The sequence below is a fragment of the Mauremys mutica genome, chromosome 2, assembly GCF_020497125.1.
Source record: "Mauremys mutica isolate MM-2020 ecotype Southern chromosome 2, ASM2049712v1, whole genome shotgun sequence".
Lineage (NCBI taxonomy): Eukaryota > Metazoa > Chordata > Testudines > Geoemydidae > Mauremys > Mauremys mutica.
This window is the reverse complement of record NC_059073.1, coordinates 250,771,490-250,788,515: the sequence shown is the minus strand read 5'-3', so window position 1 is coordinate 250,788,515 and position 17,026 is coordinate 250,771,490. Positions and strand designations below refer to the sequence as shown.

General features: G+C 38.0%; 1 protein-coding gene across 1 annotated transcript in view; it reads left to right on the top strand.

Annotated features, from left to right (window-relative positions):
- The window catches only part of AKAP9 (A-kinase anchoring protein 9), a 198,721-nt gene that overhangs the window by 134,491 nt on the left and 47,204 nt on the right, over positions 1–17,026 (top strand). The window contains exons 23-27 of the mRNA XM_045007992.1: positions 764–926; positions 8,781–8,993; positions 11,297–11,335; positions 12,587–12,819; positions 15,246–15,365. Of these exons, the coding sequence (XP_044863927.1) occupies positions 764–926; positions 8,781–8,993; positions 11,297–11,335; positions 12,587–12,819; positions 15,246–15,365 (768 nt within the window). The remainder of the gene's footprint in view (positions 1–763; positions 927–8,780; positions 8,994–11,296; positions 11,336–12,586; positions 12,820–15,245; positions 15,366–17,026) is intronic.

Below are 17,026 nucleotides of genomic sequence, written 5' to 3'. Positions count from 1 at the left end.
ATATGCATGAAAGAAGAAAGGAATGCTGCTTACCTAAAAATTTGTTCAGAAATGCCGTAGATTTTGTATGGTGCTTCTTAAGCATACTAAGGATGTGGTTAGTGACAGTATACTCCTACACATATTAAATGCAAAACTCATTTTGTTTAAATAAAGGTGAGTCTGGTATAAACTGACAAAAACCAGGAAGTTTCAAGTTTTGGCACATAAATATGGATTCAGTCATGTGACTCATACTATACTCTGTACTGAACATTTGTCTGTATTTTCTTAGATCTTCGTTTTGTGTGGGACTTCGTATTGTAGTATGTCAGTGCATATGCATTGAACATCTGATCCAGTATCCGTTGAAGTTAATGTGTGTCTTTTTATCAGGCTAATAATCAGTCAATGCAGTTAATAATTTTACATGAATGATAGAGGGCATGTCTACACAGCCAAAAAAACCTGCATCTGGCCCATGCCAGCTGAATCAGGCTCACGGGGCTTGAGCTGTAAGGCTATTTCATTGCTATGTAACCTGCTGTCTTGGGCTGGAACCCAAGCCCTGGGACCCTCCAACCTTGCAGGATCATAGAACCCGGGCTCCATTCCAAATCCAGAAGTCTGCACAGCAATGAAACAGCCTCAGAGCACGAGCCCAAATCAACTGGCATGGGCCAGCTGCAAGTTTTTCTTTGCTATGTAGACATACCCGTAGAGTAGGTGTTTTTATTTAAAATTCTCATGGAGGTCTAATATTTGTTACTTTCTCCTGCTGTAGCTGGAACATGCTAAAGTTTCGCAGACAGAACTTATGCGAGAATCCTTCAAAAAGCAGCAGGAGGCCACTGAATTTTTCAAATGCCAGGAAGAATTGCAAGATCGACTCAATGAAGAGGTCAAAGCCAGAGAGCAGCTGGCATTGGAGCTCAGCAAAGCAGAGGGTGAGCATTTCCCATTGATATATTGCTGAATTTGAAAACACAGACATATCCGTTCACTTTTTATAGTACATGGCCAAATTTTGTAGCTACAATAATTGTATTTCTTTTCTATTTAGAAATCTACTTTTATAAAATAGCTAAACACATTGCAAATTAGATCAATTTATTTGGCAATGAACATTTTAGATCACTATCAAATTTTGGATAGCTTTGGCTAAATTATCCTTTTTTCCCCAACAGTTAGAGGTAGGATGTACAACTAGAGAGAAAAAGAAAATGATTGAAAGTAAGAAGACTGGTAATAAAGTGAAACAAAAACACAGCCATAGTGTGATACATAAGGAGAGACAGAGAAAGAAGGGAAACCTGAAAATTGAGCCACACACACAAATATGTAGTGAATGCCTTTCACTAGACTATGGGTGCTAAAAAATTCATTGTATGTATTATTGTACTAAGAAAAAATGTCTTGTTCCATTTTGTGTAGGCAAGACTTAACAAGCATCAGTTTAGTTTCACATGAATGTAATAAAACGTAGAACTTCCGCTCATTATTTTTGTTCATACTTAGAGTGGCTTACTTTAATGAGAAAAATGTGCTTTTATTCCTGATAGCACTGGAGTGCCACCACAGCTAAAAGAGGGAGAGCTGGATTCTGTTCTTGAGTAATAACACATTTCTATGATTAAGGTCCAATCAGTTCCACCTATTCAGATTTACAAATGGCAGGTACACAGTTGTCACTGAGAGGTTAATTTGAAGATAATGGGTTTTCAAAGGTGTAACTGAAAGCAGAATTTGTCCTGGAAAACCTTTATTACTAGTGATGACATGTCAGATGCGGAGAAGCCAGCTTAACTCTCTGTGCCGCACCTGTAAGGGTATGTCTAACACTGCGGTTAGGAGTGTGTGGGTAGACACCGGGTATTTTATAACTCTCATTAATTAATCAGACCTGTTTACATTTTTCATCTTTTGGTGAGAAACACTAGAATTAGCAAATTTACAAATTATACACTTTTTTTTTTGCTGTATTTTCTGTAAATAAAACAGTACCCAAAAGTGCAGCAAGAATTTGATGTAAAATCTATCTTTCTGTTCATTGGAGTGAGTGGTGTAATGCTCTCTGATAAGCTAAAGTATATTATGTTATCTGACTAGGATTTCTTGGGTAGATCACAGGAGAGTGTAATCTACACTCATTACAGAACTGATAGGTATTCAGTCATTTCTGAGATGAAACATGTTTGTCAATGTTTTGCCAATGCTGGTTTTAGAGAGAACTTCCTTCTTGTTTAGACAGTATCCAATTCTGCAGCAGAAGAGAATTTGAAGGTAGAAAAGAAATGCTGGACTTCAAAACTAAAATAATAAAGTAAAAAAAATAAATAATAACTAAAACTAAAATTAAATATATATTTTGCCCAGATCCACCAATGACTTTTTGCTTAATGGCTTTGCTAAATTGGTATCTGACTTACTAGTATTATAGGGAAAAGGTGAGTAAGGCAATACCTTTTATTGGACCAACTTCTACTGGTGAGGGATACAAGCTTTTGAGCTTACACAGAGCTTTTTACTAGTATTATTGTAGTTTGTATCATAAATCTTTATAGAAGGTCCTCAGCTTTCACTAAGAGGTAGTAATGTGTGTGTATACATATATATGGAGATATACCTATCTCATAGAACTGGAAGGGACCCTGAAAGGTCATCGAGTCCAGCCCCCTGCCTTCACTAGCAGGACCAAGTACTGATTTTGCCCCAGATCCTAAGTGGCCCCCTCAAGAATTGAACTCTCAACCCTGGGTTTAGCAGGCCAATGCTCAAACCACTGAGCTATCCCTCCCTCCAGCCTGGTCTAATTTTGTGCCTCCTATGTCAATTCACAGACTAAGAGTTAATTTAAAAAAAATATTAGTGAAACACTCTGGTTTAAAAATTGGCAATTACAAGCCAGTAAGCCTAACTTCAGTACCAGTCAAATCAATGGAACAATAGTAAAGAACAGAATTATCAGACACATAGATGTACACAATATGTTGGGGAAGAGTCAACACAGCTTTTGTAAAGGGAAGGCATGCCTCACCAATCTACTAAAATTCTTTGAGAGCAGCAACAAGCATGTGGACAGGGGTGATGGGTATAGTGTACTTGGACTTACAGAAAGCCTTTGACAAGGTCCCTCACCAAAGACTCTTAAGCGAAGTAAGTGGTCCTGGGATAAGAGGGAAGGTCTTCTCATGGATCAGTAACTGGTTGAAAGATAAGAAACAAACAGTAGGAATAAATGGTCACTTTTCACAGTGAAAGAGGTAAATAATAGGTTCCCCCAGGGATCTGTACTAGGACCAGTGTGCTCCACATATTCATAAATAATCTGGAAAAGGGCATAAACAGGTCTCAACATTTGCAGATGATACAAAATTAGTAAACATAGTTAAGTCCAAAGCAGACTGCAAAGAGTTATAAAAGAATCTCACAAAACTGGGTGTGACTGGGCAACAAAATGGCAGATGAAATTCAATGTTGATAAGTGCCTTAAATACTGCATCGGAAATATGCATCTGAAGAAGTGGGTTTTTTACCCACGAAAGCTTATGTCCAAATAAATCTGTTAGTCTTTAAGGTGCCACCGGACTCATAAGAACATAAGAACGGCCATACCAGGTCAGACCAAAGGTCCATCTAGCCCAGTATCTGTCTACCGACAGTGGCCAATGCCAGGTGCCCCAGAGGGAGTGAACCTAACAGGCAATGATCAAGTGATCTCTCTCCTGCCATCCATCTCCATCCAGAGGCTAGGGACACCATTCCTTACCCATCCTGGCTAGTAGCCATTTATGGACTCCTTGTTGTTTTTGTGGCTACAGACTAACACGGCTATCCCCTGATACTTGAATACTGCATGTAGTTCTGGTTGCCTCATCTCAAAAAAGATATATTAGAATTGGAAAAGGTACAGAAAAGAGCAACAAAAATATTTAGCGGTATGGAACAGCTTCCACACAAAGAAAGATTAAAGACTGGGAGTGTTCATCTTAGAAAAGAGATGTCTAAGAGTAGGACATGGCAAAGGTCTATAAAATCATGAATGATGTGGAAAAAATGAATAGGGAAGTGTTATTTACTCCTTCACATAACACAAGAAGCAGGGGTCACCCAATGAAATTAATAGGCAGCATGTTTAAAACAAACACAAGGAAGTACTTCTTCACACAATGCACAGTCAACCTATGGACCTCGTTGCCAAGTGATGTTGTGAAGGCCTAAAGTATAACTGGGTTCAAAAAAGAATTAGGTAAGTTTGTGGAGGATATCTCCGTCCATGAATTTAGCCAAGATGGTCAGGGATGAACCCCTCCAGCCCCCCATGGTTTTGACATCTCTAAACCTCTGCCTGCGAGAAGCTGGGACTTAGATGACAGGGGACGGTGACTCAATAGTTGCCCTGTTCTTTTCATCCCTTTGAAACATCTGGCATTGGCCATTGTTGGAAGACAGTATACTGGGCTAGATGAACTATTGGCCGTTCTTATGTAAAAGTATTTCCTTGAACATTAACAAATTTGAACTGAATGATCCTGTCTCAACTATGCCACCTTGCCCTTAAACATCTTGCACTGGCAGGAGATCAACGTCAGTTGTTACATGAAAGCTACTAAAGTTTTTAATTGTATTAAGAATCACAGCAGCATATTTATTACTACAGTATGAAGTTGTATCCCCTCTTCTGACCTACAGTGCATCCAGAGGGAGATCACAGACCAGCAGTGTTAAAACATGTCTGTACCAGTTGGGGATCTGGACTCACCAATTTTGTGTTTCTGTTTCATTATTAGTATGCCTGATGCTTTACAGGCAAATAAAATGACAAAGTAACTGCCCCTAGGTATTTATATCTCAATCATATTAAGATAATGAAAAAAACAGCAGGGCAGTGGTAAGAAGTAGAGAGTAAGAAAGACACTAATAAACAATGGAAAGGTAATACTTCTCTTGGGACACTGGTTGGTATTTTTTTCCTTCTGCAGCAAACAGATATTATTATTTTTATTACTGTAGCACCTAGGAGACCTACTCACAGTACTACCTCTAATTTTTTATGCCCATGTACAGAATGAATTTTGTTATGTGCACCAATATAGAGGTGATATGTGGTGAGGGTGGGGCTGAAGGGTTCGGAGTGTGGGAGGGGGCTCAAGGCTGGGGCAGAGGGTTGGGGTGCAGACTCTGGCTGGGGGTGCAGGCTCTGGATGGGGCCAGGGATGAGGGGTTTGGGGTTTGGGCTGCCTCATGTTATACAGACAAAACTACACAGGATCTTTTCAGGGGGCAAGACAAAGATGCCACATTTATTATGATAATTTGATTTATGACCAATAACGAATATCTTAATCCTTACACACACACACACACACACACACACACACACACACACACACCGGATGTTCGTGGCTTGATTTTGCAGCTTGGGTTCGTAGCTTGTGGCGGCTAACTGGCCAGGAAAGCCGGGCATGCACCGATGCCCTTCCATGTTGGCAGCAGAATGTTACCCTTCAAAGTCTTTCATCTCACCCATCCTTTTTGTAGGCTTTAGTTTGAATCCAGAGTCTATAGGTCTTGCTGTGTCACGCTGCCTCTGGGTTTGGTGATTGATCACCCGTCAATTGCAGGCGTGACTTTCAGGCTCGGACCTGGCTTTGATCTTCCTTCTATTGTACCTTTTCTTTTTAGGGTGGACTCTTCTTACTTTGTTAGGGCTCTTGTCTACATCTACTCTATTTCATCAGGACAGGCTGGGGCTGGAGATTGATTCCATCATCCATACATACCTCATCCACACATCTAAACTAAACTAATAAGATTACAGCAGGGTTTGCAAAATTGAAGGTTGGAGGAAGTTTTTACAAAATGGAGTAAGCGTTTTAAAATGGGGTTTGAATTACAATATGGCAAACAGTGAACAGAAGGTACAATATAGACAAGTGTAATAAATGGTGAACAGAAGTTACAATACTAAAACAGTGCAAGTCTCAGTGATTTAAGCAGGAATTGGATTGATGGCAGCTGACTGAACAGCTATGGCTCTTAACACGCATCTTCATTGTCAATTAGCCAGTTCTTGGGGTAACCGGTTTTATGAATGAATGTTGTTTCATTCATAAAACTTTACGTATGATGTTACATTAATAAAGTGAACTGATAAATAATCCCCCCCAGCCCTTTCTCAACACATCAGCTCTGGGCTGGGGGAAGGGCACCTCTCCCCAGCCACGGGAGCCTCCGGCTGGGCTGGGCCTGGGGAGGGGCGCCTCTCCCTGCCTCCTTGACCCTTGATAGCCTGCTGTGTGGCCATGCAGCTTAGAGGGAACTTAGCTCATAGCCCAGGACCCCATTGTGCTAGGTGCTGTAGAAACAGAACAAAATGCTTGTTCCTGTCCCAAATACTTTGTTTTGCATATCCTATATGCCCTTAAATGCCTAATTTGTCAAATATCCTTATTCAGAACACTCTAAAGGAGTGGTTATGGTTACATTTATAACTTGCAATTATAGTAAAGTACATATATATCTATATGTAAAGTGAACTTACTGAAGCTTGTATAGTAATTTGTTGCATAGGTGCATCGTGCTAATCTTGACATTTATAAATCAATAACTTGTACATTTGGAACAATTTTCAGTTATACAAATCTGAACCAGTGTGATTTGTGGGAGCTATTCTTTAAACTGGGAATTAATCTTGAAAAATGAACAATCTTTTGGTAATCTAATCAATTAGTAAACCATGCATCTAACCCTAATGAAAAAATTGAGTAAAAGCATCTGTTGACAAAGTGAGAACATTATTTTTATAATACCTACTTTAAAAAGGTAACTGTAAGAACTCTGCTTAATGCACATTAAAAATAAAACTCTTCTGGATAGGGATTGTTTGTATGTATGTGCTTGATACAGCACTCTGGTACTGTGGGGCCCTGGTCCTGATTGGGACTTCTGGGATTTAGTCCTATAAATATCTAATAATAATGATATACAGAGGGATTATGTCATCCTTGACTAAAAGGCAGCCATGTCAGGGCTTAAATACAGCAACTCTGTTGGTACACTGTGTATCATTACACATCAGTTTAGCACAAGAAGTGAAGCTGTAGAGGAAATATAGCAATAATAGAATGGAATTGCTGAAGTTGGAATTTAGGTAGGAGACTTGTCTCATGAAAAGTGCCAAGTGCCAATCTTGCTGCTGAAGGGCCTGATCCTGTTCTCATTTTAGTGTGGATGAGACCTCAGTTTTAAGTGTCTTCTGAAAAATGGCACCTCTGGTAGCACGTCACTCCCAAATACCATGTTGTGGCACTGGTTCTATATTGGTTCAGAGTGCAGCAGTGCTCAGTTCTATTCCACAGAGCCCTTTCCAGCAGTGTGTAGAATGAAAATATTAGCCATCCAAACATTTTAGATGCCACATGGAAAGTGAGGGATTGTGAATTTAGGAAGGGAAGTGATTCATCCAGGTTATCTCATTAGCAAAGGGGTCTACTGAAAGAAGCAGTGTGGGAGGCTGCTGTTGTAGATACTTAAAATAAAGGCATACATGATTTTTGTCAGAAGCTTCAAGATTAATTTCCGTTGAACTCTGAGCCTGGAGCTAGCTACAGTGAATAAGCACGAAATGATTCATCTCAACATCTTCTATTATGAGACATATGCAAACAGTGTTTTAAAGTCCTCTGGTTTATGTCTGATATAAAGAATTAATAAATAATTGTTCATTGAACACTCTCTGTTCTCCTTAAATCACAACAAGGGACAGGGACTCTTCCCATGAGAATACAAAAAACCTTGATACTTCTCTATCCATGCTTCATAGCTTTCTATTACACATATCCTTGTTTCTGTCCTCTCTTATCCTTATATATTCTATGCTGTTCCCATCCCCTGGGAGTGCCCTACCAGTCAATTGTGTGACAGGCATCCACCCTCTCTTCTTCCAAATCCCTCCTCAATATGAATTTCTTAGATTACTCACATGAATAAGGTTTTGAAAGGTAAAGCCTAAAGGGAAATTACAGATAACAAATCAGACACATAGTGTATTTATCTAGTGGTATTATACCAGCAGTAAGATTCCTCACTCAGCAGTGCCCACACATACAATCGTATAAGACCATAACAGGGTTAAAAAAAGAACTAGATAAATCCATGGAGGATAGGTCCATCAATGGCTATTAGCCAGGATGGGCAGGGATGGTGTCCCTAGCCTCTGTTTGCGAGAAGCTGGGAATGAGCAACAGGGGATGGATTACTTGATGATTACCTGTTCTGTTCATTCCCTCTGGGGCACCTGGCTGGCCGCTGTCGGAAGACAGGATACTGAGCTAGATGGACCTTTGGTCTGACCCAGTAGGGCCATTCTTATGTTCTTATGAATGTTGCCTCAAAAGGTGGTTTAGGACTGATAGGCAGGACAAAAGTGTGTTTTGATGAAGAATTTGAAATAGGAGCAGGTGAATGTTTTCCATACCAAGAAAAATGTGTTCCAGTCTCACTCACTTCATTGGGAGTCTCTCATGAGGATGAATTTACTCACATAAACAAGGCTTTTCAGGACTAGATTTTAGGATTGTAAACCTAGTTGGGGGAACTTGTCTACACAGTGTTCCTTAGAGCACGGAACACGTTGTCAGCACCCAACAATTGTCATGGTAACATTGTGGTAATACTAATCTGACCTTTAGGTTTCTAGAAGTTTTATGTTGCCTCAAATTCTGGAAATTCTGCCATAGCACTGAAATTGCAGTTCAAAAGTTGCCATATTAAATTAACCTAATATTTCTGCTCAACAGGCCTCATTGATGGTTATGCAGATGAAAGAGCATTTCTGGAAAAACAAATCCAGGAAAAAACAGATATAGTAGACCATCTTGAGCAAGAGCTACTATGTACAGGTAACAAATTGCAGGAACTAGAGGCTGAACGACAGCAGATCCAGGAAGAAAAGGAGCTACTCTCCAGACAGAAGGATGCCATGAAAGCAGATGCAGGACCAGTAGAGCAACGTATGTATTCTACACAATCTGTCTATGAGGTTCTCTCATATTTTCCTATTCCATCTTTAGTAAATTTCAGAAGTCTTAACTAATTTTTTTTTCTTTTTTAGTATCATTCATAGAACAATGCAATAAGGCCAACAGTTTCATATGTCTAATCTGACCACAAAAATTCATATTTAGGCAACTAAACAAAAAGTGCCCTGATTTTCAGAAGTGTGAGCAACCACAGCTGCCAGTAAAGTCAGTGAGAAATGTCGTTGCTCAGCACCTCTAAAAATTAGGCCACTTTTAGGTGACCAAATCTGGACTTAGCTGCTGACTTTAGACACCCAACTTTAAAAATGTTGGCCTAACTTTGTTCCTTCCTAGTACAGTTAGATCGATTACCACTGTTTGCACAAGAAACTCTACTTAAGCACACATGATTGAAGTAGTCACACAAGTTCACACATGATTAGACACTGAGAAAGGTGTGTTCTTCCTTCACCAAACTCCTCTTTCAGGGACTCACTATTAGGAAAGAATGTAACATGATGTCACAGATCCTGTTGAGCTCCCTCTGCAGGGTGGCATAGCAGACTCTATTAAGGAGAAATCCAGCACCTGGATCCCCAGGTATTTTAAGCCTCCAGAGTCTGAACAATGGCCAGGCACTGTGCCAATCTTGGGGTCCCTAGTTACACTTTGGAATGCAGACCCTCTCCTAACACTTCCTTCAGAGAGCTATGACTACATGGCCCTGCTGCCTAGCACCTGGAACCCGTGCTGACTCCTCAGAGTCCCCCTATAGCTTAAACACATCCTTGCCAAAATCCCCTCAAAAGTGTGAGCCTTCTGGGTTACAGTTTGACTTTCTCAGAGGAAATGTTGTTGCAGCATACAACACACACACATACTTTGCACAGATTTTAACACATTATTGTTCTGGACTTAATCACACGAGAAATATACAGATCAATACAAAGTAAGTGACCCTACACAGTAGAACCTCAGAGTTATGAACACCTCTGAGGTTGTTCATAACTCTGAAATGTTTGTAACTGAACAACATGTTATGGTTGTTCTTTCAAAAGTTTAAAACTTAATATTTATTTCATTCAGTTTAGAAACTTTATGATGCAGAAGAAGAATGCTGCTTTTAACCATCTTAATTTAAATGAAACAAGCACAGAAACAATTTCCTTACCTTGTCAAAAACATTTTTAAAACTTTCCCTTTATTTTTATAGTAGTTTACGTTTAACACAGTACTGTACTATATTTGCCTTTTTTTTGGGCGGGGGGGGCGTCTCTGCTGCTGCCTGATTGCTTACTTTCAGTTCCATATGAGGTGTATGGTTGACCGGTCAGTTCATAACTTGGTGTTCGTAACTCTGAGGTTCTACTATATGTGTTTTCCCTCACTTTTGCTCACCCTTCCTTTGGGGGTCTTTGGGGCAACCCGCTGAGCTGAGGTAGACGGGTCCTCCTCTCCCTGTTGCCTCATCTCTCTTTTGCAGCAGCTCTCCCCCATCTTAAGCTGGTGAAAAGGGCTAAAGAGAGAGGACATAAAACAGCTCCTGCTCTTTATAACCCTCCAGTCCTCTGTCAGGTGACTCCCTAGTCAACCACAAGAGGTGACCACAGAGTCCTATCAGGTGATTTAATTGCTAAGCAGTCCTGTTAACTGTTTACTCAACAAATGTTTAACTTCATAAAGTAAATGCATTTTTAATCCTTCCTTCAACAAGGAACTAAATGTCTGTGAATTAATATTTGTTGAGGAGAAAAAGTTAGGGCAATGGTATTTAAACAGTGCTTTTTGATCATTCCTATACTATAAATGGCCTGTGAAATGTTAGCATTTTATATAATGTCTGAGAGGTTTGATAATTGGAATAATAAGTTATCTTCAAGATTTTTTGTACATTTATTCAAAATATTGTTAAAGCTTTATTGTTAAATTATAGATTAAAGTCCCGTTGTATATTTGCAATCTCAAGTATCCACGTAGTCTGTTCATTCTTGTGGTACAGTAGAGGAATCCTTGTGTGCAATTTTGGTTGTTTTGTGTACGTTACAAAATCACTTGAAAATATAAGTCTTTTTCATGTTCGCTTTAAACTTGTGGACAAAAAATACACATCTATGTCATACTTCTCAGAATAACCGAGCACATTCCTTAAGTTATCACAATAACTATGTCTTTAAACACAACATTCTGTCTTCAGCTTCATTTTCTCTTACATAATTGAATAATGAGAAAACTGTAGCTGGCATGTGAATTACTTTGCTTCTTGTTTTTTGTTGTTTTTTTTCCTATTCTCCTAGGCATAGTAGATGCTGCAGTCGATGCAGCTTCCCAAGCAGGTGTGTTTGTATATTGCATGGCTGATCTTTAACTGGGTGGCAGACTTACACTTACTGACATTTATTAATCAAGAACTTTAGAGCTTTCAGCTTTCTGACATTACTGTAACTCTTACTGGCCTTCAGCTTTGATGTTATATTTCACACTCACACTTTTTTCTTTTTAATAACATTTCTTATAATTTCTAAGCACAATGTATTAACAGATTTAATAAGCAGATTCATTAATAACCATCATCTTATTCACATACGAATTTTAAGATTTCGTGCTGTCTTGGAAGGGGTTTTTAATAGCCTTTTGATTATTGTTAACTTGTAAATATAATTAATATAATGATTTTGCTGGATATTGTTTTATATTGACATGTAATGTTTACCTAACAAAACAAGAATTGGATAAAAATTATGTAAGATGATGGTATCCAAAGGATCTCTATTGTGTAGTAAAAGAAAATTGTATATATCTGGTGCTTTTATTTTCATATACCTAAGTATCAATCATGTTTGTGAAGATTCTCCAAAGATAATTGCACTTTATAGATCCCTAGTCTTCGGTCTTACCTCAAGGGATGGATAAGGCTAAGTGATATGACCCTTTGAAGTACATGCCTTTAATGTTTCATCAGAGTGGTCCTAAGCTTTATCGTATATGCTTTCCAGTCCTCTCCTGAGGACACTAAACCAAAAACTGGGGATCTATACAGGCCTTCTGAAAACTCCAATTACAAGTAAGTAATTTCCCTCTCTATATCACCTCACCAGGTCAAGTTCTGCAGTATTTCCCTTCACATGTTGTATATGCATCATGTGAAAAACAAAATTTGGAATGGATTAAACTGCTACAGGATGAGAAGATGGTTGGGTTTTCCATGCCTTGTTATAAAGCTGTGCACCTTCCTCAGTTGTAAACAGAACTAATGCATTTCCTATATTGTTCCATTTGTACAGATATCTTTAGATTAATATGGACAATAAAGTGACATGATAAAGCTGTGCTATTAATAATCTTTAAAGAAGATGATAGCATTTTAGCCATTTTGTCTGGGATTTGTATGGATTTTATGGTATCATGATAATTTTTTAATAGAAAAAATAGAAAATACCACATTTTAAAAAAAATTAATAAAACCCAAACCTGTTCACATCCTTTATTTGGGTATAGCATGCATATACAGTCTTGGGGAGTGGTTTTGCAGTGATAAAGTAATTATGCATATCTAAAAGCAATATGGTGCTTTTATTTAAAAACAGAGTTACTGGAGGAGACAGAAAAGCTAATGAAGGAAAAAATAGAAGTACAGCGTCAAGCTGAAAAAGAGTACGATGACCTCCAGAAACAAGTGAAGGCCCTGGAAACAGACGTGGAGGAGCAGGTCAACCGGTTTATAGAGCTAGAGCAAGAAAAAAATGCAGAACTGACAGATCTAAGACAGCAAAACCAGGCTTTGGAGAAGCAGCTTGAGAAAACAAGAAAATTTCTAGATGTAAGTATTGAAAAAGCAAAAGACAGAAAGTGTTTGTTTGTATTGTCAGGTGGGGCCATACAGGTGGAGAGACTTCTCTCAACAGCAAGAAATGCTATTTCTTTAAGACTTTGAACTAAAATGAAAAAATAGATGTGACTGGACTTGCAGAGTGGTGTCAAGTGTAGAGATGCCATAACACTGTGCTTTAAAAGTAGAGTGTAAAGTTGAGATCACTACATTTAGAATATTCCCAATGTATTTTGAAATATAATTTGGTTGCAAAGTTTAATTTAAAAAAAAATTAATATTTCTAAACTTACAAATCTAAAAATCTCTAAAATGAGTAAGAAAAAATGAATGTTTATAACTGGCTTTGTGTATTGCAAGGTATACTGTGTTTTCCAGTTTTTAAAAGTTCAGGATGGGATTTTCAAAGGAGCCTAAGGGAGTTAAATATCACACTCACATTGAACTTCAGAAGAGTGGGTGGTAAGCTCTCTTAGGCTCCTTTGAAAATTCCATCCTTTTAGTGGTTTGGACTACATGTAAGTTTCCCTGACAGCCTCTCCAACCACAGCCATTCCATCTGTCTCATCACCCTACAGAACTTGCAGGTGAACCCTTCTCTTCTACCAGGTTGCACGTCCTACCTGACCACTCAGTATGCACACTATCTGATCTTTCCCTTTTGCAGCTGCAGCTACCCTTCCTTCCACTCACCATGCCTGACCTTCCCCAGCTACGAGGCTGCCACTGGAGTGCCCCCCTGCAAGCTTCTGTTCAAACTCCACCCTAGCTTGTATTACATCTGCTCCATCTACTCTCTCTTTCTGCAATCATTCATGCAGTTTTTGCACCAGCGGAGTAGGTGTGGTAGCAATCTGCAGATTCTAACTTGGCAGGAAGTCTCCTGCAGAGGATCATGTACCAAAAACTAATTTACAAGTTAACTTTAAGGTTAGACCATTGGTAATGATGTTCATTCAAACTAGGTGAAATTCACTGCGATGCAGTGGATCAACACAGTGCCCTCCAGATCATTTCAGTTCTGTGGTAAAGCTGTGCCAGGAAGTCTACATGCCACTGGATCTGCAACAGTATGAATCCAGTGTCAAACTCAGTGCATCGGGGACACAGAGTAGCAAGGGCTGCAATTGTAGCCTGTGGCTAGAAAAGCACCCTGGAGGAGCTGCACTAAAGTCCTACCTCCTGCTTGTGGGTTGGAGGTGATGAAATGCACCCTGTTACAATTAATTCTCTGCTCAAGCCCAGTTATTCCAGTTATGTGTAGGGAGGGATGAATTTCATTTGTAATTAATATAACAGCTAGAATATTTTGTGATGCCACCTCTGCGTTATTTACTACTAAGCAGTGTGAACTGGAAGAACTGTCTAGAAACAATTTATCACTTAGATGCATTTGCATTATTTCATTTTGTGCTGTTCTGATGTTGTTGTTACAATTAAAATTAGTGTTTTTTCTATAGCTAGGTTCAAAATTAACATGTGACAAATTCATCACTATGAATTTAACACAACTTTTGTTAATCAACAATATGAGTTTAAGAGCGACAGCACACGGCTAGAATACAAATAAACTCTTTATAAATGCATTAGAATTCTGCCCTTTCTCCTGCAATAGAATACCCCTGGGTTCATTAAATCAGCAATTCATGGAGGTTAATGTTATGTCTCGCTATATTTGACTTTTGTGAAAATTAAACACACAAATTATTGTGCTAATGTGGCATTGAAAAAAAAGAGAGAATAAATGTTCTTTGCTGCTGTGTCTTAGACATTTGATTGTTTTCATTTAGCAGACAAACTTAATCTTACTTTTACAAACTGACAGTTGGGTAGGAGGTACAGCCCCTGTTGTTACAAATGTTGCAGCATTTTATATGTGAATATTTCGAAATTATTTCACAAATGTCACAAAATATATATCAAACAATTTGATTTTATCAAGACAAAATTGAAATACAAAATTCAGATAATATATTAATTCTTTGAATCTGTTTTTTGTAGTTGGTGCCAAACTAATATTAGTATGAGTATTCAGACTTCAACACTTGAATTTACATTTGTACTAAATATATTAAAGAAAAAGGAAAGTTAAAAACATCAAAATAATAGGCTTCTGATTGTCTGTTGCAGAAGAAATAATACACCCTGATGCAGTATCACAAGGTAGTATTGGATACATAGGGAAATACAATATCTTTTTGGTTTTTTGACTGATCAAACAGAAAAATATGAAGTACGGTGGCCCTTCAGTAAGTAGAGGGTTTAATAAAATAAAAAGAGATCATGCTACCTAACAAAAAAGGTTTGTATAAAACACACTCACAGTTTGCAGAAATGAAATATTATATGCATAATTTTTGAATATGGGTCTTTCTAATAATGTTTGTCCTAATAACATTGTCATAATTAAATTTCAGGAACAGGCAATTGATAGAGAACATGAAAGAGATGTGTTCCAACAAGAGATACAGAAATTAGAGCAGCAACTTAAGACTCCACAAAGGTTTCAACCTATCAATGAACACCAAACCAGAGAGGTAACATTTTGAAGTATTATCAGCTGTGCTTAATGAATGTATGTGATAAAAGCAAATTATGGACACTAAAAATATTTTTATAACGTTATTTTATAATGTACATAATCTGCATCTTTTGCAAAGCAAGAAAATAAATCAATATGGACGAAGAATGAAAATGTTATTTGAAATAGTAAAATAATGCAGAATTTAGCTATCTCAGCAACACACACATTTGGAACAACTAATGAAGATAGATAAAACTTCTTAAGAATGTATGGAAATGTTCAATCAATTTGTCCAGGTTCTTATATTGGAACATGTCCCAAGTATTGAAACCATTGTAAGTGCACATACATTCATACAGAAGACAGTCTCTAGTAGCTGACAGTTAACTAGAGAAGTCGTCATTTTTAAGTTAGAGACACATGGAAGAGCAAATAGCGTGCTATTGTATTGTCCACAAATGTCATGATTTGTAAGGTCCTGGTTATAGGCGAAAAATCTTATTATTGAATGTGAAAGACTAAGAGATAAAAAACTGAGGGTATTACTACATAACATAATGTAATGAATTATTAAACTTACTTTTTTTTAATCGCATGGAGGGATATGTAAGAATGTTGTGTGAACTGCATATAGACAATGAACAGAAGTGCCTCTGTTACATGATCTTCCTATTCATTAAAGGTTAAACAGTCTTCTGTCTCTTGCTATAGCTGACATGTCTATATTCTTTACACTAGCACAGTTATGAAATATTATTCTATTCTGTATAAATGCCTTGAGCCAATAGCAGTATTCTTCTCTTTGCTTGCATTTTACATTACTAACTACTCTGTTTTTACTTTTACTGTTTAATGTTGTCAGTTCTTCCACAATGGACTATCTTTAGACTTGGTCTCAGACTCTCTTTTCTTTTCCATTTATCTTCTCCCTCTGGGATGTCTAACTGGTTGCTTCAAACTTGGGTGGCATCCTTCCATCTGATCTTTCTATCTTCCATCTGTTAAACTGCATTGACTCCGTTAGCACCAAGCTAAATTGTAACTTCTAAATACTTCAGATACTGAAATCCACTTCATGAATGAAAAGCTGTGTTTGTCCCATCTCCCCCCATCACTCAGTTTAACTCAGACCTTATCTTTGTGCCTCAGGCCAGATGTTTTGAACTCATTACTCACACATTTTCCTTACCTGCAATTCTGTCCACTTCACATCTAGAACAGTGCCACAATTGTGTTTACCTTAGCTGTACCTTTGCTGAAATCTTTAATTGTGTCTTAATTACTTACCATCTTGATTACTTTCATTACTACCTTAATGTGGTTCTCCTAGGCCTCGAATGTCTCAACTTCAGGAGATTCAGAATGCTTTATCTAGATGATGTTTTTTACTGCAGAAAGTGGGACCATATAATCTACATCCTCTTACTTGTGCTGACCACCTAGCCATCTCCAAATCCTATTTAAAAACTTAGGCAGAAAACACAGTTTCTTGTTAATCTAGAGTTAAGGTAGAACTGTATTAACTGACTTGAATGTTAAAGATCTAGATGAAGTTAGAGCAGTTATAAAAAAACACTCAAAAGCTAAAATGTTTTGAAGTACAGAAATACATAATTAAGGTTTCCCAGACAACTTTAACTCTGCCTCCATAGTAACATAGCATTTTATCATTCC